Source organism: Zootermopsis nevadensis, unplaced genomic scaffold (assembly GCF_977971745.1).
Source record: "Zootermopsis nevadensis isolate Lab colony 2312 unplaced genomic scaffold, Znev_1.0 Znev_ptg000018l, whole genome shotgun sequence".
In the NCBI taxonomy this organism is placed as follows: domain Eukaryota; kingdom Metazoa; phylum Arthropoda; class Insecta; order Blattodea; family Termopsidae; genus Zootermopsis; species Zootermopsis nevadensis.
Window position 1 is genome coordinate 2406939 of NW_028259150.1, and position 27933 is coordinate 2434871.

The following is a 27933-nucleotide window of genomic DNA, read 5'->3' on the forward strand; positions in this document are numbered from 1 at the left end:
TACAAGAACTTATAAAACTCGATGGTTTCTGTACCAATGCTAAGGACTGAGTAAGCTCCAAATTTGAACAGTGAAAACATGTGATTGGTGAAAGATTCTTGGGTTACAATCTCTGTTCTCGAAACGTTGGCAGAAGATATGGTTTGTTCACCGTTTAGCCACCTAACGCGGCTTGTAGCCCGAGAATCTTTCAACTTCAGTCGCCGCGAAATCTTCACCTCGTACATCAGTGGAAACATGTGATGGGCAATAACATAGTTGCAGCATGAAGAGATTTAATTCCTTGACCAATATACGGAATTATATACGGGAAAAGTATAATCGCGCTCGCACGTATGTTATAAACACGTATCTGTGGTTACAGTATTTTAAAAATGGCTTCCAGGGGCTTTGTACTCTCAGTTTCGCTCTTACGTGATTTTAGCTGTTATCACATGTGAATGGTAATGTCCACCAATTATGATGTAACAGGTGCCAGCTATTTGGCAGGAAACAGCTTGTGCGGCTATTAGCTCCCAGCCTGATGAGGTGACAGCGATTATTTACTTAACCATCTGGTCATGTCGTTCGCAAACTAAAGTGGTTTAATTTATTTGGAATTTGCTCTCACAGGTCACGTGCTGTCTGACCGTCTGTTCCTATAACCCCTTCACCTCCTATATTTTATTTATGGTGTCTACATTTAGGCGTATTGTCACCTTTGGATGAGATAAAAATATTTTTATTATGTTACATTTTTAACACTTACAGAATTCCCTTTTTTGTCTCACACTGACGTAGTAGTTTACAGCAATAGGCCAACCTACTGTTTTAATAAATTTACTAAGAAATTCAGGAAAGACAGAACTTGAACGGGACATTTTAACTTCTTACCAGTCCTGGTATTAATTTATTGGGAAAAACACAAACACAAAAAAACCACGGAAGATTATTTTTTCACGCTAGTGTAGAACAAATAAGTACATTCTATGTTCATGTCTCGTCACCAATTTATGTATTTCGGAATGACTGTAATACCAAAATACCATTCACGAATAAACTAAGAGCAAATAATTTAAATTCGTAGGATACTTGCTATCTTTTAGTTTAGAATATCTTGCTTTCTAAAGGAGAAGTCTGTTTAAAGACGTATTTATAGTTTTTCCAACTACAGGTTTGCTCGTTGTTTTGAAAGGCTATGGAACTTCTTTCATCTTGTGACACCATAGGTTTAAGGTGACTGAGAACTGGGAATGAGGAGAATGTTAGAACCCGAGAGGAAGGAAACTGCATGATAAGGACCTTCGTAATTTTTTCTTTCGTTTAGTACTATTAGGGTTGCCAAATTAAGGAGGTTGAGATGAACTCATTTTCTGTGGAACATGATCAGCCTCTCAGTATCATTACGTGATTCAGATGACTCATACTGGGCTGTATGACGCTTAGGGGATGCACAGAATATACCCAGTGCAATGTAACAGTTTGGAATTTGGTGATGTGAGCGTCGTCTGGCTTTAGAGTGGATGTTAAGTTGAGAATAACAGACCTGTGCTGTGGAGATGTGAACAAGACTGACGGTGCAATGACGGATTGCTGCTGCTGATGATGAGCATTCAGTTTCATTAAGAGGAGTGGTTTTCTTGACCAGTTCAATAACTGCGGATTTCTTGGGGAAGGTTCCTCGCGTCTTGGATCCAGCGAAGTAGCTGGAATGTTCTCTTTCTTCTTTATTGATCGTACTGCGTATCGGAGTGAAGTATCTCGTGATCATTGTATGATGTAACTGCAGAACTTTTTGTTTCTATTCTAGACAGAAAGCTGTTTGGTCTGGATTTTGATAATTTAAGGAAATCATAAAGTAGGATTACTGCGAATGGACCTTGGGTGGGTCCTGACTCTCTTTTTCCGCATTTAATTGAGAATAAAACTGCCATAGAAGATTCTTATTTGCAAAGTGCATATTAAAGTTGTCCTTTTATGGGAAGGGTAGCGATAAGGATTTTACAGTACTTGTCGCTTTGACGTGACGTAGTCCTGTTTGAAATGTATTCTAAGGTTTCAAATGCACTTCATTGTTTTGTTTTTTTACTTTGAATACGTTTTTTGCAAACTTAACATGTTATGGTATTTCGAAGGAACATTACGTTTTTGTTAATGTAACAGGAACTCGGAAGCACAAATGTATCAGCTGTTTCCAGGTTGAATAATTCTCTAGTAGTTATACTGACGGTTGCATTTATTACGTTAAGAGTTGCGATGCAGAACAGTGACACAAAGAAGTGTGTTGTTTTACTGTCTTGCACTGGTGAAATAATATACCAATTAACCCACTTATCACCTTTTATTCCTGAATAAATGACCTTGAGTTCATTGTTTTATTGAATCTCACGAAGAAATGTTTAAAATTCTACTCGAATGCGTATCTCTTATGGGTGCGGTACACATCATGCACGTATGCTTGCTGCGTCTATCATCACGGAGATCGCCCTGATGATGGAAGCAGCAAGAATCTCTGGAACTACAAACTTCTACACTGTCCATCAAGCAAGAAGACAGCCTTTTTGACATAAAATGTAATTTAGAATTTCTTGTCTCCCGTCACCACGTTTCGTTTATGGTTAAATCTGCATTTATACATAACATAGATGGCTCAAGTGTGGAATGGAGAATATTACACAACAAATAACTTTGTGATTTGAATGTTCATGCTCGATTAGTAGAGTATTGTTTCCTAAGATGAGGGTACCAGAGATGTTTTAATCTTTATAAAGAATTTCAGTAATTTTAAAATAATTCTTGGATATGGTACGTTACGAGAACGGATTGCCCTTCATTTATCTGTGTAGAGAGTGGGAAGTAGGTCCGTAAACTAAATCATTACATTTCAGTTTTGCTGTGTACTCTTCTTGTTAGTTGCCACTAATGGGAAAGTTTCATTTCAGAGCTGACCTTGAGAGCAAAGAAATAGCTTAGTGATTACGTGTGAAGGGTCTCAGAGGTACTTGCGTGTGGGAAGTAGTCATGTGGACGTCTTTTCACTTGTTGATTCGTTGTTGTGTGGCGAGAGTAAGCATCTCGACTTCTAACAATATTGACTCATAGATTTTAATACTTCCTGTAAATATGGTACATCGCTCATTGTAATTGTGCTAATTGTGAATTATTATCACTATTAAAATAAATAATTCTATTATTATTATTATTAAATGAAGCTGTTGAATTATTGTAATTGTTTAATTATTATTTTCAATATTTTTCCGTGAAGAAATATGAGAAAAACTTTGTTAGGTAACCTAGAATAATGTAGTCCGACTGTTTCAACTCTATTAATATCACTGAGTTCTACAGTCTTGAAAGTATTCAGAAAAAGTTTGATGCCGTATTTTGCAACAAAATCTTTAAAAATCACAAAATTTAAAGGACGTATTCTGCTATGTGGATTTATTTTTCAAAACACAACGAAATCATTTTAGACTTTTTAATATTTTATCTGTAGTTATCAGCATTATATTGCTATCGACAATAACTGAGCACTAACAACAGCTATACGCAAAATAATTAGTGAAGAAATTATTCTAAATACACACCTTCTACTGATCTAAGCAGGCAGCTCCAGCAATGTCGGGTAATTCGGATTGAAGTTCGCAGGGTCAACTATACTTCCCGTTTAGTTTTACGTCATTTGAGGCCCGTCTCACATGCCCGTCATGTGTAAGATCTTCTGATAATTTGTACAGGTATTTATCCCATTTATGGCTACTACTATTCAGGGAACACGTGCATGGTATTTAATAATTGAGGGCATTCTGCTGAATAATAATAGTAATAATCCGTGGCGTAACAGCCCTCTGAGAGCCAAAGCCGACTAGCTGGCTGCTGTCCTCACGTTCACATGCCTAAGCAGAGGTGAACGATCATCCAACCAGATATAGGGTGACGTGTGGTCAGCACGACGAACCCCCAGCCATTGCTAGTTTCTATGACCGGATTACGCTACCCATTGTATCTCCTCAATTTCCTCACGATGCTGGGTTGGCATCGGTACCATACACCGGTCGAAAATCTCATGAGAAATTTCTTTCCCCGAGACTCGAACCAGCGCGCATTCCGTATCACCGTTCCGAAGCATGATGCCTCAGACCGCTCGGTTACGGCGCGAGACCCTGTTGTATAATAGGTGTAATAAATTAATGATGCACATAATTTATTAACTTATTCTGTTTACAACATTATACTTATTACATCACTACTGATTTAATTGTTGCACTGTCTTAGCGTGAATTATGAACGCGACGATTCTGAGCAAGGCGTTTTGAAGTAGTGATTCCCTCCTAACCTTTCCTAATTCAGGAACCAGCTCGTGAGCGGTGGGTTTTTCAAGGACCTGCATGTCCTGTCTCGCCTTGTACAGTGCATGTAATAAACAATCTAAAGAATCGATTTATTGTATCCTGTAAACATGTTTATTTGCAGTGTAAACGTCAATTTCTTTATGTGGTAATAAACTCGATGAAATGTTATGATCACCCACATCGAACATCCGCATTTAAAATTATTCAGGTTTTAAAAATAGACATTATTGTCTGGTCGAGTTACAAAGAAAAGGACGTATCTGTTAAAACCTACGTGCAATAAGAAAAGAAAGGAACAAACATTAAATCAAAAAGTATTTAGTCGTCAAATTGAACGAAAAACGAAGTCACAGAACTTTGAAATTGACTTTTGCTACTGGAGTTTATTTCTGAACGGTGAATACGTGTATATATATATATATATATTTGTGTGTGTAATGGTAATGTTATTCATATTATATAATTATGTATTGTGCATGGAATCGAGGGGTAGGCCTTGTACCGCTGGGACCTTGGGTTCGAATCCCACTCAAGCCATGGATGTTTGTCCGCGTTTTTCTGTGTACACCAAGAGGCTTTGCGACGGGCCGATCCCTCATCCAAGGAGTCCTATCGAATGTCTATAGATCGAGCCAACGAAAAAGTTTGGACCCGCATTGCTCAGGCACTTGAAGAACGGGTCGTTCCCAGTATCCCAGCATGGAATCGAAATATGCCGATTAAATCGAACTTAGTTTCTTCGTTCTGTTCTCTGACTACGGTTAAACTTGTCGATTGACATTGTACTAAAGCTGGTATGCTGAATTAATTAACTATACGTCACATTCATGACGAATATTCGGTTCAGTCATAAGCTGACACACTCTGAAGAGGACATTTCGTTGTCAGAGATTTCTATTTGTCTTCAAGTTGGTAAATATATTTGGTCTAATGATTACGAAAAGCACGTTTGTACATATAAGTGATAGCGGTATTTGTTGTTCTGAACAAAAAAAAAGTTTTAAAACTTGTTTTCTTTCTGCAGTTCAAGTTTTCTCCTTCAGGAATCCGAGGTGAAAACATTCGTTTAAACATGGATGTAAAGCGCAGATGACCTATGTTATTCTCTCCTTGAATTTCACAGAACTATTGCGGTAATAGATACAACAAATTAGTCGTTGAGAATTGGCATCTTAGATCAGAGGTAGCCAAACCTAGGAAGGTGCGCCGCTAGTAACATGATGTCATTCTGCATGGCATTTTGTTGTTGTTTCGAGCAACAGTTGACATTGTCTTCCAGAATTGTAGTTTGTTGTTGTGGTATGCCGTTACAAAGTTAAGAGATTAATTTGGTAACTGATAAGTTAGGCTGGAAATAAATCCGGGTACCTCACTAGTTAAGGAGGTGCATAGGTGTACTTTATTTATATAAGTTTATTAGTTTTACGTGTCCCGCGCCGTAGCCGCACGGTCTGAGGCATCATGCTTCGGACCGGGGATACGGAATGCGCGCTGGTTCGAGTCTCGGGGAAAGAAATTTCCCATGAGATTTTCGACCGGTGTATGGTACCGATGCCAACCCAGCATCGTGAGGAAATTGGGGAGCTACAATGGGTAGCATAATCCGGTCATGGAAACTAGCAATGGCTGGGGGTTCGTCGTGCTGACCACACGTCACCCTATATCTGATTGGATGATCGTTCACCTCTGCTTAGGCATGTGAACGTGAGGCCAGCAGCCAGCTAGTCGGCTTTGGCTCTCAGAGGGCTGTTACGCCACGGATTATTATATTAGTTACAAGTTATTTGAAATGTCAGTATTCATTAATATTATGTTTGTACCAGTTAATCGTGATACTTTGTTTTGTTTCCGGTATGGCATTTTGAAGGATATTAACTGAAAATTGAGCACGCCTAGGAAGCAGGTAGACTTATCTTCTTAGGACTGTTTTCGGAAAACTGAACTTTCGACATGATTCTGCTAACTAATAATAGCTAAATATCACGCTGATGGGCCAGTATTATTTTGCAATATAATTTATTGATACGAGAAGAACTCTTAATTTTATTTGCAACTTTTTGTTAATACCTTCGTCTTCGTCATTAATGTTCTTCGGGTTGTCCCATTTTTACGTTTTCCATTCTCATGCACCATCACTGCTATTCTGAATTTTTATTCCTTCCATTGCTTTATAAATTCCTTGCAACTGGTGTGTTTTCTTCTCACTTTAAATCCTCATTTCCATTTGATACCCAGGGAATGTGTCGATTCGGCCATCTACGTTGTCCCCCCCCCCCCCTGAATGTTTATACCAACATTCCATTTACTTTCTATCTCCTGTTTTTTCTGTTACTTCTCTTATTCTGTTATTTTGTTTTTGTCTTGGGATCACAGTATTTCGGTCAATTTTCCACAAAGATGTATTTACTTTTGTTTTGGTTGTTATATATATATTAGCGTCTGCGTCCAGACCGGCTCTGGGGACTACCCACCTTCATGTTCTCTGGTTTTGTGAAACAGCAATAACTACTACAGAAAACAATGCAACGAATTTCAGTATTGAATTTATGCACCCGTATCTCGTTTTTCCAGCCGATTCACTGCTTCCAACTGCTACGGCCGTAATTTTAGGTATCTATTGTCGCTCGATGAGCACTTGTTACAGACAGACACTTTCGGTGTCCTGAAATTTTGTTACCAGTGGGTGTATTGTCGTCTTCATCGGCACTTCCTTGTCACGTAATGCAACATGGTCCGCGATTAGCAGCAAACGATTTCGATGCGAAGTAATGTTCGAGAAGGAACCCACATTCCGCTCGTGAGTACTCCATGTTGTAGCGTCCTAGCAACAAGGGCGACCTTTACTGAAGTGTAATGGGAGAGGTTGAGGTAGAATGTAACACGGGGGTGAATCTGATTCTGATTTGATTTTTGTGCCTAACGCGTGATTGTTTGTTGCATTTAAATTGTATCATCACACAATTTAACATGAAGATTATTAGTTTCTGCACATGTGTATGTGTATTTAAATCATGAACATATTATTGATCATTCGCGTGAAACAGACTGAACCACGAATATGATTTGTTGGCCACGAAACACGTACATGTATGTCGGTGGTTGGGTCAGACCAGTATTGCTCGTTTTCATTGAGAGACTGGCGGTCAAGTGTTGTGAAATGTGGAAGGTTGTCGTGTTTTGACATACCAGTGAAGCCTTTGTTGAAAATTAAGTATTAGTATACAACACAGAACAGCACAACTGTTCAGTGAATGCTTCTGTGCGAAAGGGCAGTCATGACTGTAGGATATGCGACTTGATCAAATCATTTCTCGAAAGTTTTCTTCAATAATTTCTGCATCATCAAAATGTGTTGTCTATAATTGAGAAGGTAATTTTCTTGTACTTTTTCGTGTTGTAATTAGTTTGGTGTAACTGATTTGACTTTTTGTTACGTACACGAATCACTAAAGAAACTGAAGAAAATTGCATTTTGATGAGAAGATCCATAATTTGTAGGTACCAAATATTATTGGGATGATCAGATCAAGGAGGATGAGAATGGGGCGTAGCCTCTAGAGCGTATGACTGAGATGAGAAATACGTACAAAATTTTGGCTGGGAAGACTGAAGGTGAGGGAGGCATCGGTGGGAGGATAATGATAAAATGTATGTTAAGGAAGTGGTATAGTAGGGTGGAGACTGGATTCATCTGGCTCAAGAGAGATACTGGTGACGGGATCTTGTGGACACTAGTGAATCGTGTGGTGCCATAAAAGGTGGGAAATTTATCGACTAGCTCTTCGTACTATCGAGAAGGACTCTGCTCCATGAATTTAGTTACGTGAATGTGTTATGTATAAGAAAGTATTGTGAAGGCATTTCTTGTCACTACTTTTTGTCCATCGTTGCATCTTTATGCATAGCACTTCCGTATCGTATTCCGGAGGTGCCGAGTTCGATGGGCAGTGACTGATTTTTAAACTTATCTTTACAGTTCCTTTCTAATCCCCATCATCAGCTCTCGTGCAGCAAACGTGTACGATTTTAAGGGACTAACGCAGATGTCAAGCTTTATTGTTAGTTGGGTCTACAACTACCCTAGTTCTCGTCATTTAGTGTAACTTCTGTTGGCGAAACATTGTAGCAAACCATTAAACGACATTCTTGTTTTAAGCAGACAACTGGGTAGCATTTAAAACTAGTAAGGTGACTGTGTGCTTGAAATTATATCATGTAATAAAGGACAACTGACTTGGCGGTAGAGCAGTTGGCTTAATTTATGGAGGTATCTGGTTCGAATTGCGACCATGTATCCGGCTATCCGAATCTGATTTTTTATTTCCTAACTCGCTCCCGGGAAGCCCAAAGAACAACAGGCTACTTTCAATTGTTCTGTGGCAGCATTCTTCTATGTTTGTCCCAATTGGCCATTTAGATTCGCCCATTTCTTTACTCTTAAGTAATTTCTGCAGTTGTTACAGCGGTGTTTCAACTAACAACTAACAGACGATATTTTTGCTGACTGTAATAGTATGATCTAAAAGGGAACGAGTTCCAATGTAGAATGCGTATCAGTACTCGAAAATGTTTATATTGTGAATTGTGTTATAACCCTATGTAGAATGTGTATGGCCTTGGGTACTATGATCACGAGTTCGAATACCTTTCGAGCCGTGTATGCATGCTAGTTTTTCTCTTTGTAGGTCTACGGAGTCGTTCCAAATACCCAGTGATTTATGATTTCATAACTACCCATAACAAACTTTTATACCTTTTTTGTCACTAACTAGCATTTATTTACAATGTATTGTGCCAAACGCATTTCGGCCCCATGGGGCTGTCCTTAGTGGACCTTACATCTTAAAATGTATCGACTTAAAGCTGAAAAGGTCACAATTAAATCCTGTTACACTTTAAAAACAAATATTTGGTAATTATAAGCTAAAATACTATATGTATACATATTGTTCACACCATAGGCCTATTAAGATTTCATACCCCACAAACATATCCGAGATCTTCGTTAAATGAGAATCAAATTGCATGCTAATGATGTTTTCAGTGGTCCGTGGTCTTGATGGTTATTCCAGAACCGAAGTATTATTTTGTAATGATGAATTACAAAGCCACTGCTCGAAAATTAACGGAAGTACAGTTACGAATAAAAAGAGCGACAATGAAACAGTTGTTCAAAGAGCATAAATTTTTGCTTCAGTTTTTCTTCTTCCTTGTCTAATACTTTGCTTATTTTTTGGGAGCGCTAGCGGGGTTGAGGAGCTGTGAGATGATTTCTTGTATCCTTTTTGCAGCTGTAAATCTGATCGCCAGATGGACTTCGACGTTTACAACAAGTAACGGCTTCATTTTTCTTGGAATATCGGGATGGACTGCGAAATTGTAATGTTACGTGACCTTAATTGATATTTTTAAGTTATTGCACCTGTTTCAGCCCGAGAAAAATTTGTTACTTACGAATAGTGGCTCATTGTTTGTAGTCGTGGTCGGTCGATATGAGGTAGTGACATTTCTTCTCCCAGTGTGTAGTTTTACAGTCGCCTATGTACGTACGTACGTACGTAGGTATGTATGTATGTATGTATGTACGTATGTATGTACGTAAGTACGTACGTACATGGAATCGCAGTGGAGCAGTATTTTCCTGCCAACCTCTGTGTCTGTGCGCAGTTTCAGCGTTGACAACCTGGCAGTAGTGTTCCCAACACAAAGTGCGTTTCACTGTCGTTTGATTACCATCTGTCACACTTTAAACTCATTTCAGTTTGGCAAGATTTTTGAAGTTTCAATGCATTTTGTGCTCCCTATTCCATTTACTGTCTTTCTGTTATCTTCATATTCCTCCTATTCTGTTGCACAAATTTTTTTCTTTGTATTTTCGAAAGCTCTTGACGTCTTCAATTCAAGCTTTTACTCATTTTTGTCGTTCGACTGGATTTTCCTTGTCTCCTGCCACTCGTATTCAGTGAGGCAATGTGAAGGATGTCGCAGCCATATCAAGTCGTTGGTGGTGACAGCAAAATTTACAGTCGGCAGGAAAAATCAAGCTTTGAACTTCAGAAATATTAATATATATGTAGGAAAGTAATTGATTTGGTTGGGGGGTAATGCTATATGGACAGTGCCTTAGCTCACAAGTGAACCATAGGAAACATCTTACCTAAAATGCATATATTAGGCTGCTGTACTAACACTGCCTGAGTTTTTGTACGCCGGTACTTCGTAAACGGATTTTGACAAAACTCATATTTGGGAATTACTGGAATTATTGACAGGCTTACATTTACAGTTCGAATTTATACTTTCTGACCCCAACGAATGAAAGATTTCTTGAAGGTCTAAACTATAATTTAAGATTATTTTGTTGAATGCCATTTGAAAATGAGAGCAAAGACTGAGAAAATTATCTGCTATAAGCGTTATTGGTCAAAATTTGCGGTTCTGTTTATCTGCGTTGTAATTACCGTTCTGGTGATTAAGGGTGTTCTTTAGTATACATATATTCGCCCCTCCGTGTAACTTTGGAATTTGGTATAAATGAAATCTTCGGAAGTCTACAGTAACGGTTTGATATTACGTATCATGCTGTCTGCAAGAATTGTAAACTCTGTATTGAAGTTCTGAGTTGTTTACCATTACAGTCATCAGCTAACGTAATAAAGTCTCCTTCAGCCATGTATGACTTTTAACACGTACCAGGGTGTGTGGGAATTTTCTTAAATACCAAGTTCTTTTTTACATTTTTAGGATATTACGAACCTTTTTAAGGTGAGGGGATCTTTTGTGCCTCATCTTATATTTATTGACGATCCGTTGTTAGGTAGTGGACCACAAAAAGAATCACGTACATTACACTGAAAATTGAATAATATACGAGTATGGTTGTTACCAGAGTAGCAAAGAGCATCTGCGAACGTAGGTTCATTCGACTGAATATGTGATAGCTTACACATGAAAGTGGGTCGCTGTGGAGGGATGAGTACTATGCTAATCCAACTCCTGCACCGTTCATCGTAATTTCCACATGGGTTGAAACAAACTGCTTGCATTCAAATATTAAAGGTTGACGACTTTTTGGGACTTGTGTACGTCTCTCGGATGTCTATCTAAACTAGAACCTATATCCAGGCCACCGAGTAATAAAGTGTAGTGTACATTTTCTCTACCACAAAATAACTAACTGCTGTAGTATTAGACGTTTGTGGCTCTGAACTGACATTTCGTACTTTTCTTTCTAAGAATTGGGATTGGTTTCAGAAACAGGTCTACATGTAAGAAATTTAGATCTGGAGTGGATGAGTTTGAAAACATAGAACCATATGTAAAAATTTTGTGGCGATGTTTATAATTTTTCGGTCCCTTTAAAAACTTCATGAGATAACATATAAGAGCTGTGTTACTGTGTTGAAATATTTTAACCTTTTCGTCTTTCAGCAGCAAGCTTTCTCCAACTTCAGCATAGCAAGGCAAGAAAGGGAGAAAAATATGAAGAAACAAAAAACTGTGTTGTCTTTTGCTCATAAGAAATCAGAGGCGACAAAACGTACAAAACACTTCTTCGGATCGTTGTCACTAGATTTGCAAAGCTCGGGTACAAATCGATACGGTATGCATATGGTTCTGAGAGCCTGTCTACGCACATTCCAGAAATGCAGATCTGCTTACCACTTCAAACGCCGACCCACGCAGTTAGAGTTTCAGGCTGGATGATATACGCAGCGCTATGACTCACTGTTAAGATTTATTTCTGTACGTTTCTCATAAATGTTTAGAGATATATATGTGCTGACGCTTTTACACTTCAGAGCTGCGCATATTATTTCCGAATTCAGAATGTGCTTAGGAGAAGGCTGTGCGAAGTGAAAATTGTGGAATTGTAGCCTATATACGTATATGTCCACTTCTGATCTGCTAAGCAGAAACTTTCGTGCACCGAAATCATACTTAGTAGTTTCGACTATGTCGCACAGAGTACTATAAATACCTCAGTTTCTCGCGTATAACGAGGCCCCGCACTCATGGTTGCTCGTGGGTACCTAGCGTCCTCTGAGGCACTAAAGAGGATGGTGCAGTTCAACCTCCGCCTCCCTGGCAAGGAGCGCGAAGACGGTCCCTTTTTATGTGGGATGAAGAAACGGGAAGTCATTCTGTGGACCCTGAGGAGTCAGCATCCCCACCAACAGAATATTCGACGATGGACCGTTGTCTGTATTGAAGAAAGGGAATAATTCGTTCTTCCCAAACATTTTCTGAGTGATCAGCTCTACAACGAAAAATAAGCCAGCTAAGCTACTACTGTTGGTACGAATCTAGTATGCAAGGAATAAAGTAAAAGTGTGCAGTATTTACATAAGTGCATGCAAAATTGTTATCTGAAAACATTTTGCAAGCCTTCTACCAAGGCTTATCGACTGGCCTTCTGAATAAGATTGGTGGGCTTCTCCATTTGTTCTTGTCTACGTACGCTTATGTGGATGTAGAACTCTGGGTGTGTTAAGATGTTAATCAATATTAACCTGCTTCTTTTCTTTGTCTTTCTCCTTCTTATGTTTCTTTCCTTTATTTGTCCATTTCCTTCTCCCATTTGTTTTCATTCTTTTCCCTCTTCTCTGCCAGAGACTGGAAGGCTGATTCCTATTTGTCAGTGTTGCAGTGATAGGTACAGCGGAAGTGTCGATTGGCGGTTGCAATTGATTAGCCTCGTCACAGACGCGGAGTTATTTCTTAGGCGTAATGTCTAAGTAGACGCAGGATAGTAAGAGGACAGGGAACTCACCGTGGCCCTCTTAAGTTAACATTTCCCCGGAAAATTAGGGTAAAACCAAATATTCAGATGAGAAGCAGCTGCGATTTGAACCAGTTAATTAAACGCGTGCTAGTGTACCGCGTACTCTGATTGGTTGAAGTTTTATCGTGGTATGTACTTTGATAGAAAATGGAAATGCATGTTGCAAAACAAATTATGCTGTACTGTAGACACTAAATATCCGGCAGCGGATTAAGCGGGTTGCTTATTAATCGGGGTCTGTCTGGCTTAAACAAAAATCAATTTAGGAAATCTGTTGTAAAAGTCCGCTCTTAAGAGGATTGCCGCTAGTTCTATTTTAGCCAAGTAAGCGTAATGTTTCTTTAAAGAACCATGTAGCCTATACTTACATCTCTGTCTTAAACGCGTTTTTAAAGGGTTCCTGACCCTTGGAATTCGTGTAAGTTGACAGACTTACTTTACCCCATTTATCCCGCGATTGCTCGTCATTCGTCGTGTGAGGGAGACGCCACAGAAGCTGTAAAGGGCTGTAATTTGCAATATGCACTTAAAACCGGCTCGATTTATTGAAGAAAGGACCCTTGCAGCGGAGATGCTGGAAAGCGACGAGGAAACCGAGACAGCCATGAAGCTATCGTTCTGTGCATGTTCAGACAGTCTCGCTGTAATGGTCCCGATATTGTCAGATTTATATTATAATTCATTTTGCATGGAGCGGGAGTGCGACAGATTGTTACAGTATCCTTCTGATTTCGGTTGGGATATTTTGATAAAATCGAACGTACATGTTCTTCGTTACGAAATTTATGTAATCGAGTCAACTTTGTTACACGCAGGACAGGATTCATTTAAACTGATGCATATTCTTTGACATTTTGCTTTGTGTTAGTTTTAAAAATCCTGAAACATTTCGAAACCTGGCTCTGCTTCATGAACAGCCTAATGTCAGCACATTGGACCCAATTGATTGGGCCTTTCACCAGATGACGGAAGCAGAGCCAGCTTCCGAAACGTCGTGGTATTATTTCAAACAAAGACGAAAGAGAATGTTCAAGGACATGCATCATGTTAATGGCACACCTTCTTAAAGATCCTTTACATTAGACTGTAATTAGTTAAGATTTTATATGATACAGAATAGGTGGAACACGTAGTAGGCCGAAATTCGAACCGGCTTTAACAACAAGCGCTGAATGACTTCGATTTCTACCCAAGTATTACTAAAGAGGAAGCTGATTACCCCCTCCCTTTGTTTAGAGATCTGAGAATAAAATGATTATATTTTTCGCAGCCTTTGTGTGTCTTGAGAGTAGCGTGGTGCTGTACCCGCGAGTTACTTTACACCGTGCTAGTACTATCAGTGCCAGTTTAATCCATTTTAGACCCGTAGAAATCGAGAAACAGAGAAAGACGAGTGGACTTAATGATAGGGAGATCACGCAGATACAAGGGCTCAGTTAAAGTCAGCCCTTAAACTGTTTCGTAATATGAGTACTCTGCCTTTAGATTTAGAGGGCCTGCAGGTCTACTCCCGAAACATGGAAACTGGATGTTGCCGTGCTGTTTTTTTCTTACCTTTTCAGTTTAGTATTTTAAATTCGTATCATTCTGATGGAAATAATACTACGAGAGATTCTCTGTAGGTCTGTGTGTTTAACGTTTAATAATGGTAATAGTCAGTGTCATGTATTGTCGTGTTTGAACGTCCAGAAATTAGTTCTGTTCCTTATTAGCCCTGGTTTTATCTGATCTGGGACAAATCGATAGGAGAACCTCCAAGAATAAATGATTATTAACAGTGAATAGACTGCTTAGCTACGATGTGACCTAGGAGGGATTCGATCCTGCTTCCTACTGAGTTTATATTGAAAACATCATTTAATTCTAATTCCAGCCCGCCGTCATTAGCAAAATCTGTTTTATTAATAGATTTTATTCGGCCTGGCGAAAAATCTGTGGGTTGCTTATAGAATATGTTGAGTCTATTTGTAATCATCATTGAGAGCTATAATTCATTCGGAGACCCATAGATCATTCCCCGGACATGATATTCTGGCGAAGGTTCTCTGTAGCCTTCGACTTCTTCGTATTCGACTGCGATCCTTTCCATTTAATTTCCGGGTGAGTTCATTAATGCGTTTCACTAGTCACATCGTTTTTGTGAACATACGTCACTGTCGTAAGAAGCACGTTTGCACACATTTTAAATGTCGTCGGTACACGATGATGCAGACAATAGATAGCCTCACAAGCCGTTATAGACGGAGGGGAGGGACATCTTAAGGCACCTTACTCGTGTGCTTTGTGAGTTCATCCTGCAAAATCAGGCTTTTTCCCTCATCATGTACGTCGTATTCTTAAAACAGTTTATGATTATTAAACCTCGCCTTACACGAGAGACAGCGGATTGTGTTCACAGATTGGCAACAGTGTGTAGTTAATTTGTAATGTTTTTAATTTATTTCTTATACGTCGAGTCTTTCCCGTGCGGTATATTTTGTGAATGCTTGTGTAGATATTTTAGTTTAAAATAATATTGAAATACAGTTAGGCGTAGGAGGTAGAATAATACTAAAGTGGGCTTTAACGAATTGGATTGCGTGGTTATGAAGTGATTAGAGCTGTCTAAATACAAAGTTCAGTAGTAGTTTCTGAAATCACAGTGAGTCAGTTTGCTTTGACAGCTGCAGTCATCAACAAGCTTCAGTTTGGGAGAAAAATATTCCAAGTTTTTCAGTTAATTTGCAAACCTACTTTTATTTTAAAGTCCGTCATAGTTGGACATCTTGTATAGGCACATTTAAGACAACACACATAGCGCGTGTGATTGTTGTGATAAACTGTGTTGATTGACAAATTAATGATATTGATCCGTTAGTTTCTCAAACTTCATAACTTCCTTCTACGTAAGTTTTCCATCTGCATGGGTGGGAAGTAAGCAGGATTTAAAATAGACCACTTAGGAGACCAGGAAGGAGACTGGAGAAAATATTACAATTAATCTTAAGGAAATAATTTCTGTGGGTATGAACTGGTTTATGATTGGGTCCGGCGATGAACTATTTTTTTACGGTGAACTTAGGGGTTACATTACATTGAGATTTTCTATGAAAAGTTTCTATTATTTATAGGCTAGTTGGATTATGATTGAATTATCTTTTTACTTTCAAATAGTGTGGTGTTTTGAAACCGTTCATATTTCCATAAAGTATAATAGTCTTTTCACCTACTTCTTGGCTAATTTAATTTATTGACTGACTGGTTGGTCACTTAACACAGTGTACATCGGAGGGGCGAAATTAGTTAGTGCTTAAATACAGTGAAATTATTAGCCACTGCCATGAGAAGTAAAGGTACGGTATTACCAATGTTACTAGTCGTTGTGGTACTCGCCGGTAGCCATCTGTGACTTTACAAACTCTGAAACCCTTCTACGGTGGTTGGTGAGCAAATGTAAAAAATGTGTAAAGCATAGTGACGAATTCATTCATAAGAGACTACTAAGGACTGTACGTAACTGTGAGTAGCTATGGCATAACCTAAACTGAGCAACAAACCCCATGTTATAAGGTCTTCTTGCCTCAGCAAATAGTTATGTAGTCAGTGATGAGTAGATCTAACCTGATATGATATATTAAGTTTGTCACCTTCATCACAAAAGCCGGCCACGAATTAATTGTACGTGTTACATATCCCATATTCATTCTACATTATCCTCCCATCTTCGTGTGTGTCTTCCAAGTGAATTCTTTCCATGAGGGCTTGCAACCAAAACTTTGTACCTATTTCTTCTTCCCCTTATTCTTGCCACTAACAAGATTAGATGTGAAGTACATATTATGGATGTGAAAGGTAAAATTGCCCGTCTGTCTGAACGCCACATTGTGAAGGCAAAAAGTGGACACGATGGCAGTGGCCAGCTACGTGCTCCATCCACTTTATTCCCGGTACTCTGTGAATAGCGGGCCCTAAATGCATTGGGGGAGGCGGTTAGTTAGAAGAATTCGCATCTCTTGCTTCGAATCGATTTCCTACAACTAGCTGAAGTCATGTAACAAATTTAATGCTGCAGTGAGTTGCATTGAACGCATGCTGTCCTGTGAGAAAAGTTTTCCCATTACAGTCATCTGTCACCGAGGGTAGTACCTTGAAACATATCCAAACACTTTTCATTTCCCTTTTTATAGCCAACCACTCGTTTGACTCTAAATTGGCTCAGCAGTTGGTAAATAATATATACAAACTACAACGTAACAGATATATTTGTTTCAGAGATAAAATTTAAAAGCTGCACGGCATTTCACTGTAATATTTTTCCGAAATGTGTCATATTTATCAGAACATTTGATACCTTTGTAAAAGTAAATCATCTCTTTTACTTAAGGTTCTCGTTTACGTATTGCATATTTAGTACTGGTCTATGCATTCTTTAGAGTTAGCCTACAGAAATTCGCCCACAGAATTCTACCTGACGTTAGCGTATGCTTTGCACTGTATTTTATCAAAATGAGTTACCTTATTCGAGAGATGAGTTTGTAAGTTTGGTTTAAGTTTTTGTGTGTTTATCGCCCAGCATCAGCAGTGCAGAGGAAATCTGTTCTTGTTTGAATAAAGTTCTGCATATAAGAGTCATTATCTACGCCATGATATCTGACAGTTTCCGGTCCTCTGATGTGAGATTTACATTTTTTTTTCGTTTTTGCAGCGAAGAAGCAAAATGGGGCGGCCATACGAACGAACAGTCTTGGATCAGGAACGAGGACACCTCCATTGGAAAGGAAAAGCAAATTCTCCGCTCTAGGAAGGTTATTCAAGCCATGGAAGTGGAAAAGAAAGAAAAAATCCGACAAATTCGAAGCAGCTTCACGATGTAAGTATCATTCTGCCATTGTATATGGACAGAAAGTGGTGGTAATTATTAAGATTTCCCAGAATGAAAGTCATCCGAGTATCATATGTGTAACCTTCTATTTTCTGAATACTACAAATTGCCACTACTGAATTGTATTCCATTGAAAATGGGTAGGTCAGGGCTCGGCTTGGGCTGTATCGCCAATGGGTGGATGGCTTCCATTGAAAGTTTGACTTTATTTGAAAAACAGAGTCATGTTAGGATACTTGAACTGGACAATCAGGGTTCGATTCCCACCAAGAATATGATACTGCCCACCCAGTATTTTCTCTAGTGGATATTCTAATAAAGTTGTTGACATTTATAGACTTCACGTGTTGGTACGGATGTTATATTTTCTCGGGAATGATGTCAGAATGTAGATAGTATTTATGAATACATAACATGTTACTCAGTACCTGAATATATTTTGAGCAGTGGCGAATTCTCTGGTCTGGCTAGCAGTGTTCGTTCTGTGTATAGACTAGTTTTTGTACTGATGATTTCAGTAGCTCAGATTAGTCTATGGCGTCGAATGGCAGGTTCCTTATGCGGCGTATACACAAAGAAATCAATTGTATGAAACTGGTTTCGTGTAATAAGTTCCATCTAAACTGTTTCTGATCAACACGCAAGATGAATCTGAGTTTCTCACGGTGGTGAAGATGATATTATTGTAGGTTGTGGCGCCTTGTAGACTGTTAAGTAGAGACCATAATTTCGGAGAAACATACTGTCTCAATCTTCAGCTCTACGCATCCAGTTTCATGCAGTTAATTTCCTCTGTGTATGATTCACCGTACTGAGTAATGAATTTCTAGGGATGAGGACGGAAGCGTCGTGATACTATCCCGGCACTACTGTTTCCTTGTACATTGTCTTATTCCTTCGCATTGCGTCTTCTTTCCCTTTGTTTCTTTTGTCGCTTGTACTTTATTCCATCGTTTTTAAAGTACACGGTTATGGAAAGTGTTATAACGGGAAGTAGGTACTTCTTAAAATGGAATGTAATTGTCACGTGGTTAAAATACGCCCGTGCTTTGTTTTAATAGCATTGCTTTCTGGAAATAAATGAAAGGAGAAACTGTGTCTTTAGAAAATGGGGAATTCAGTTATATCGATTGCCTACTTACAGAACGTGGGCGTAGGCATTCATACAACAACAGCTGGCGTTGGAACACTACGGTTCTGCGTTATGATCTTACCGAAGCAGAGTCGAAACTAGTAAAATGTTACTGCATACGGAAACGCCCATGTCAGTCGTCCATTATGTGTCCAGAAAATTAATTTTTGTCGCCCAGAAATTACTACCATAATTTTGTTGTGTTTCTAAAGTTTATACGTGTTACATGAGAAGCTTGCAGTAACGATTTATCTCCATAAAGAAAATTCCTTTACAGAAAGCCTTAACTATTCGTTAAAATATGTTAAATTTGTTTAAAATTAGAACTGGTCTAATTCTAGTGTTTAAAACTGAAGCTCCATGGTCCCTTTTAACTTTATATTAATATAAAAATTCGTTTATAGAACAAGATGTTATCGGGAGGATATTATTATTATTGTGCCTTAATTTTCTGGTTACCAAAACATGTTGTAGTTAATATCCACGATTGGAATGCAGTATTCGTTACTACTAATTTGTTGGAGATATGCAGTTATTCATAATGCGGATTTGAAATAGCCGAAATCTAGGCGTATTTGATGATGTACTGCATTGCATTTCCAGTCAGTAAAATACGTACGGTGCTCAGAAACCAACGTTTAGGAGACTTACTCTGCCTACACATCAGGGTTTCCGCATTTTTAATGATTTATTAACCATTTTTATAGGTTCGAAAATCTATCGGAACATCAGTTTGAGCTATTTATAGACTTACATATTTGGTCCAGCGCCAGTATGAATAAGAGATTCTTTTCCGCGCTACCATTTCCATACAAGGCCCAACGCCTACCCGTTCTATCCAGTGGGGTTGTTTCCCCGGTGGTAAAGCAGGCAGGGGTTAAGCTGACCACTGATCTGTCTCCTGCGAATGAGGGGACCTATATCTCCTCTCCCCATTCGCTTTCATGGTGTCGTGCTTGAAATTGGTATTCTTTTGAACGTAATTGTCTTTTCTTGAAGCTGACGAAAACAGGCTCTATTTTAAATATTATTAAAAATCAGAAAGTAAGTTTCTGATTCTTTAATAGCCTAACGTCTAGCAGCAATGTTGATGTTCCTTAGCGAAACTCGAGCTGTGAATTTAATAACTGCATGTTGAATGAAACAGTCGTTGTCAATTTATCTTCATATAGGTTGCTGAATGACATTTGTGCTTTTCAGTTTTGAATGAGTGCAGTGAAATTTCAAGAAGTCAAGAAAACCTGTTCTGCTGCTATTTCCTTACGCGCTAAAATACCGTAGCTCTAAGTTAAATAAGTATGGGTGTACATATATAGGCCTATATACAAATGCACGCATGCGTTTGTGTTTTTAACGGTTAATTTTCCTGTTTCGTTTGTAGCCTTGGAGCGGAAGATATCCGTAAGGGCCAACAGGGACGAACTTGTACAAAAGGGTATTCTCATGCCAGAGAGTCCCTCTTCCCCACTTCCCGAGCCAGGTGAGTCAGTATTCATATTATGGCGTTCATAGTTTTTTTAAACATTTTTAAAGTTGTTCTCTGAATGTCTTTTTGCGATGATCTTATGTTAATACTTTCTTTCTTTGGATTTTATCCATCGTGTTCTTTATTGAGTCTTAAAAATCCGAAAACTTTAAAGTGACGAGTTTTCGAGGGACGGATGTTCTTTCGTCTTTAGGTTGGGGGGGGGGGGAAGAGAGAAACTCGTATTCTGTTGGATTCTGTAGACCGAATTGCAGTGGATTCTGTTTAATTGGGACACATAGGAACTAGAACACTTTGGCCCAATTAAGCGGCTGCCCAATTATGCGAAGTTCCACGTAAAGAGTTAAAAAGGCCTGATTAACCGATGGCCCAATTAACTAGAATCTTCTGTATCCCCAGTCTGTAGACACGTTTCGAAAGAAGATACTCTCTTCGAAACGTAGTGATTTTGTTGGTTCTAGGATTTTGCTGTGGTGACTTACGATGAAAGACTTCCTAAAATTCATACGACGGTTAAAGTAATTTTTGTTTCATGCGTAACGAACATGTTCGTTCTGCAATGTTTTAGTCGCAGGAAGTTTTAATACTGCACTACATGTACAGTAACTTTAAATAGTGATGATGGTAAGTTGGTTATGAATCAATGACGTAATATTATATAGCCAGCCATCTGGCGACTGATTCTTGAAACACACATGGAATAATGTATATCTGAGGTTGCGCGGTGTATGCTGAACAGCGCGGCCGGTAGATGGCAGCGAAGTTGAGTTCACTCCGTGTGCAGCTTGTGCGATAAGTGAAAGTCCAAAGTCAACAAATGTTTGTAAGTACGGTAAGGTGTAGATTTTTACTTCATCAGTCTATAGTAAAATTGTGTATTTGATTTACTTATAGCTTATATAAGAAGTTTCTCAGTAATTCAGACTGTATAGCATCGAATGGGAGGATAATGAATTGGAACTGGTGGTCGTGGTCTAATTTGACTGAGGAAAACCACGAAAACCTCAGCCGGTCTCCAGGCCGAGGTCAGAAACCAGGACCTCTCGAATACGGAGCAGGAGTGCTAACTACTCGACCACGACGTTCGGTGAAAATGAGTATTGTAATTATTCTGTCCTCTCCTTTGTTGTCGAATGTTATGAAATGCTTCAAGGTAAAGGTTGATAATGTCTGTAATGCATGTAATCAGGCTAATTGGTAGTATTGTGGGATAATTTATTTTCAAGATTTCGGAATTTATTCATCGACGAATGATGAACGTAAGGCAGCAACGCTTTTGTGGAAGTAGTTAGTAACTAAGAGTCATTTGTATACCTGATATTTTAAGCACTGGTCTCTTTCGTGAGCGTTTGTACAGGCCGAAGAGATGAACTTATGTATTTGTTCGTATGTTTACTCGGTCTTTAATGTTCACACCTTCGCGAAATCAGAGATTATTTGGTCCGGGGACGGGTGTTTACATTCTAGAGCCATGCAAAGCGTAAAGAACTCCATAACGATTAAAATAATATTTCAGCAGGAATGGCAATGTAATTAGGCATTTTAAAGTTTTAAACTATGGGTTGTCTAACGAAGATAGAGCGAAAACAATATTAGCTTAATTCATTTGTAGAGGATATGCTGCTGTGGATAAAATGCTCCTCAGATCTTTAAATTGTAGGCTGAAATGAACGGTGTGATAATCAGACTAACGCTAAGTGACGTGACTTACAAGTTGAACCTGTAATGCATTGTGACTTACTTTGTTGCTGTTTTACTTTGCAATAAAGTAAAAGAATTTAAGAATTTCAACTTTAGTGCATTTTATTTATAGTGTATTTAACTACGCTTTCACTGCCTGGGCTATATAGCGTCAGGTTAGAGGATGACAGTGAGTGGTGAATTGGAGAGGATGTGGAAGGAAGCGGTCGTAGTGCTTTTTAGTATTTATTTTAAAAATTTCTGTGAGTTATGTATGAAGATCGTGAGGTACCAGAAACCCCCGGGTGCTTTGGCCAGACGTGCAGAATGCCTTTGTCATTGTAACGGGGGAAGTGAATTATTCAGTGTAACTTGGTCAGTATTTCGATAGCACCCATCGCGGCAAATCAAGTACAGCTGTATTTCAAATAAAAGTCGTAAAACTTAGATTTATGAGGTTCGTGTTTTATATAATAGAAGTTTTGTATGATGGACTTGTATTGACAACGCCGACAAGTTCGTTTTGAGCTTTGTGAAAAGTGAGAGTCGTGTTGGATCGATACCAACCGAACTTAAATTCTCTTCTCAACATTTAAAGATCCTCTTTGTCATAATAAAATAATATCCGTAGTGAATTTTGAATATTTAACTGGTAAGGGACTTGAATATGGATATTTACTTAAAAGCGACTGTCTTCTGAGATGATGGGCCGTGTAGTCTCGTAGAAGTTTACCGACGTTCAGAGGGGCTTGCTACCTGATATCTCGTCGGATTTTTGAATATTTTAACATTTGGTCTAGTAGTCAATAAAATTATATGTACAAATATTATTTTGTATTTTATTAATATTAATATATTTTGTGCTTGTTACCTAAGGATTCATATTTCATATTGCATTTGCGTAATAGTTATATTGTCTCAAGTATTAAAGTATAACTAACCACTGTTCTCTAGTTATTAACGTTGGTATAAGCGTTTAACCTTGTGAAGAGCACAAACGGTTGAAGAGGATATTTAAATTGATAGACCAGACGTACTTGTAACTTCATGGTCCCCATGTGCCCAAAACCCACGCCCTGAAGGCGCATAGACGGTGTAGAAGTAACGTTTAACCTCTGCACTAGATTAGGGATGGATAGCTAGCTTGCTTCCTTCCTTCCTTCCTTCCTTCACGATCCTACAGTTTTGACAATCACTGCGTACTGCATGCCAGAACAGGTGGCTGAAGTATTGATTCTATTTTTATTTTTGGTAAACGTTGTGTTTGATGAGTTGGAAGCCAGTTTAATAGATGGGGTTGTTATTTTCCTTATGAAAGTTATTCCATTGTCCCATATTCTGCGCTGGTATGTAAAATGGTGGACTCCGTTTAATATTCGATAATGTAATGTTTAGTGAAATTATGGATTTTGGATACATGTTTCCAGTTGTCTGTTTCTGATACATTTTTGATACCTCGCCTCATTTATGGCACAGACCGAAGTGTTTCGGAAGAATTCTTTAGCTGTTGGGAATTCCCATGAAGGTTATGGTATTTTCGGAATGTTGAACCACGGGATGCAGCTGTAACATTACGAGGGTTGAATCAATACAGGCTGCAGTGTCGTGAAGCTTGTAAGAACATTCTAGGCAACAGCGGATTATGAATATGACGCTCAGCATCATTGCAGTCAGTATCTTGCGTTCGGTGGTAATGTATTCTGGGAAAATAGGCCTACTTCTTAAATTTCCGAGCTCGGACTGATTGTGCCTAGTAAGGATTTGTTCTTTCAAATAAATGTAAGCCACAAAACCCCTTAAGAGAGTTACCATTGTAGTAACGGTTATAGCAACACACGCATCATAAATATTATTAGGAAAGGCTCGAAGTCATTAATAGCAAATAATCTTCAGACATCTGATACTTGCCTGTTACATATAAATGCATGTACATAGCAGTCCATAGATGAATGAACAGTCTTTTGTTTCAGTGCGTTTCCATTAAACAGCTTATACAAATGAAAATTAAGTAATGTGTCAAAAATTAATATCATTCCTTATGTTTGCTTGTTTAAAGAATGTAATATGATTTAATGTTCTGCAATCTCAAACGTGATTTTATGTCGAGGTTGTAATAACCTACGTAGTAGTAGTCCTCCCTTAACAGGATTACCATGGCAACGGTTGTATTATTATTCCATAAAGCCCTGAATCCCTTACGAGAAAATGATCACCATACCGTGGCAACGGTATTAACAACAAACACATTTATAAATATTATAGTATAGAGCCCAAAATCCATAAACAACAGCAAATAGTCTGTAACCAACACTGCTTATTATATAGGTCAGATGTATGCAACAATTATTAATAATGTCAGGCACGCAAGCTTCTAATTCTGTGCTCGTAGGCTTGTTGTATATCTTTACTTTAATGAGATATTGAGTTGAAACTGGAATATGAAAATATTGCTTATTCTGTGGAAAACACATGAAAGCAATCGGGCGGTCAGGAAATGTCCTGGATGTCAAATATTGAAATGCGCCAAGCAATTCAGTGCTGTACGTACAGCATATGTATATCTGTCACTGTCAGAATTGTACAAGTGGGCACATTAATCATTTCGCTTAAACTTTCGTCGATGATGATGAATTTCTCAGATAGTAGCTCCAGTCTTGTTTATTTTCCATCTGGTTTATTTGTTGGAGCATGACGTCAGTGCAGCTGATAGGTATGTCGGCCTTTGGCAATTAAACACACTACGTTACGTTGTTAAAATTGAAGTTATTAATATCCACAAAGTGACTTCAAACGGACGTTTTTCTTTCTTTATCATTCAAACCAGAATGAAAATTTGTATACATACAGAGTGAACTTTTCTGCAGGTGACATACTGCCCATACGTTATCTGAGTGCTGTTTCAACTGCAGTTGTTACAGCGTACAGGTGGGCAGTGCTGAGTAGGTAAAGATGTCCAGAGGCGATTGTGGCGTTTTTCAAAGTATTACCCGGTGTCCTACGTGAGCGATTAAATGCGAGCGGTGCGAGTTGCGTGGGTGAAGCGGAAATATCAAACTGACTGTTTGTATGGCGCTGTCCTAGTTACAGCGAATCAGTCAAGAGAGTAAAGCGGCCGGATTCCGAGATCAAATATTTTGATATTTCCGCGCAGGCCGCTGCGCTGGCCAGTAAGGCGCATGCGCAGAGAAGCTGTGACTGTGCAGTACAGGGAAGGTGCATGCGCAGAAAGACCGTGTGCTTCTATTGCAGTCTCTCACGTAGGACACAACAAGCGATTCCCTTATGTCATATGACACCCCATGCTGCTTATGCAGCTCGCACAGCTCGCTTCTTATCGCTCATGTAGGACATTGCCTGACAGTCGCCTGAAGAGGCCAAAGAACACAGCAGACAACTTCAGTTAGGATAGCTGATAACCCAGTCGAGATTCAAACTGGGTGCCTTCCGAAAACATGTAAGTCGTTGAGTGATATGTGATGATAATTTTTACTGCCGAATCGAGAGCGAGACTTATGAAGAAGTCTGTTTGAAAATATTGTGCCAGTATTGTACTGAAAGGGTGAATGGTAACCACGAGAACTCAGAAGAGTACCCGTCACAGCCGCATTTCGAACCACGTACCTCTCATTGTGCTCGCCGAAATTTGCCGTGCGATCTTTCTCGTTTTATGTATGTTTTACGGTTTACAAAAATGTGATCCGCTTTACGGACTGGAGTTTTCTCTTCGCCACCGCTTACAGACCGGCCCAGGAACCCACTGATACCTCCAGTCTAATGCCCCGGTTTAAAATGCGTGGAGATTCAGCTAAACTTTCGTTAGAAGGCTGCGTGATGCGGTGTACATGAACATGGTTGCCTTTCGTTAAGTTTACTTTATTAACATTACTTATCAGCTGAGTACGTGATGAAAGTCGAGATAAATTGTATAGCATGTCATGAGTTAGGTTTTCAGAATTCTTATCCTTTGTGGACTTACACGTTCCTGGAAATGTTGTTTCTGATGTATACTGACTAATCAGTAGATATTGGTTCATGTTGGCCCATTGTAAAGCGACAAATATTTGTCATTAAACCTCAAGTTAACTTCATTAATTAGTTAAACTTCAGTGCTATTTAATGTTTTCAAAAACAGTTCGTAGTACAAAATAGTGGATTCATTATGTATAGTTAACGTCTCGTTAAGAACTTTAATTTTAATAATTTTTCGTGAAATGTGTGGTGGTTGACTAAGTACGACGAACGTCCGCTTTGTCTTCCACTGTCATTTTTGTTTTTCATTTATTTAGCGGCAGTTTGTCATAACATCAGATGAACTGTAAAGAAATTGTTGGAATTTAAGTACGATGAGGCAGGCGTGGTCTGCTCAAAAGACTGTATACTTATTTTGAGTAGAAGGGCTGAGGAAAGTCAAGAAGCCTTACTGAGGATAGCCGGTGGCCCAGCTAAGACCGGAAGTCGAGACCTCGCGAATGCAGAACGGGAACTCTGACCACTGCGACACAAAGTTCGGTCTCTGCTCTCTCGTGCCGTAGGAGAAGGCGCGTGGATTGCTTTACTGTACAAGGAGATGAAGTTTTTGATATAAACGAAAGTGTAGGCCGCGTTACTATAGAAACAGAGGATTAGTGATTTTTTCTTCAGCCCGACTGGTTTGCGATATCAGAACGATTCATGCAGAATATTTGTACCACTGGGTCAAGAAGAGCCGATGTCCAGTCTGGGCAAAGCGAAATATAAAATTCAATAAATAGGGGGGAAGGTGTTCGTTTCCTCGGAGATAAGGCGGCCGGGGCATAAAGCTGATATCTCGTCTTCAGTTAATGCGTAATTTGTAAGCCGTTATGATTTGGTGCTTAGATAGAGGGACAACTTTACCTTTCCCAAAAGAAGTTACTTTTCAAGACAGATATTTTCGAGCAATTCAGATTTCAGGAACCTAACTCTCCGTTAATTGACATTCCACTGTATTCATATTACGCAATAAGTGTCTTAAATGTGGGCTGGAAATTATAAGCGTTCCTTCTTCTTATATGCCACCTGGGAACTGTTATCTGGAACCTGTTTCGTAAACTTGATTTCCCGAGAACCATTACATTTCAGCAAAGAAATTGTTGCAAATTGTGGAGAAACGAGATGCTTAAATTCCAGCCATTAATCTACGAATTCTTCGTAATACGAATACCTGGGATACTGGGAACGACCCGTTCTTCAAGTACCTGAACACTGCGGGTCCCAACTTTCCGTTGGCTCGATCTATAGACATTCGGTAGGACTCCTTGGACGAGGGATCAGCCCCGTCGCAAGGCCTCTACCTGTATACAGGACAGCACAACACAGAAAAACGCGGACAAACATCCATGGCTTAAGTGGGATTCGAACCCAAGGCCCCAGCGACATAAGGCCCACGCCTCAGACCGCGCGGCCAATGCGGACCCCTAATACGAATACGTTCCGATGTATATATTAGGTATACGATAAATCCGCGCGGATATCATCTGAATTAGGAACTTCCATTCGCGATGCACGAGACTTGGTTGGTAATTTAGGCCTGTTTTACAACAGACTGCTATTTATGTATGGAAAATAAGTTTGTATTTAATGCATGTTAAGTTCCCCCAAAAGATATAATTATAAGATGTGTTCTGTCTTCCAAAACGT

The 27933-nt window shown here is 39.0% G+C and overlaps 1 protein-coding gene across 9 annotated transcripts in view; it reads left to right on the forward strand.

The window, feature by feature from the left end:
- Window positions 1-27933, forward strand: part of LOC110827866 (phosphatase and actin regulator 2) — a 254537-nt gene that overhangs the window by 144498 nt on the left and 82106 nt on the right. For all 9 annotated transcript variants that reach the window (XM_087351051.1, XM_087351052.1, XM_087351054.1 and 6 more), the window contains 2 exons: window positions 17801-17965; window positions 20491-20589. In XM_087351051.1, the coding sequence (XP_087207177.1) occupies window positions 17801-17965; window positions 20491-20589 (264 nt within the window). The remainder of the gene's footprint in view (window positions 1-17800; window positions 17966-20490; window positions 20590-27933) is intronic.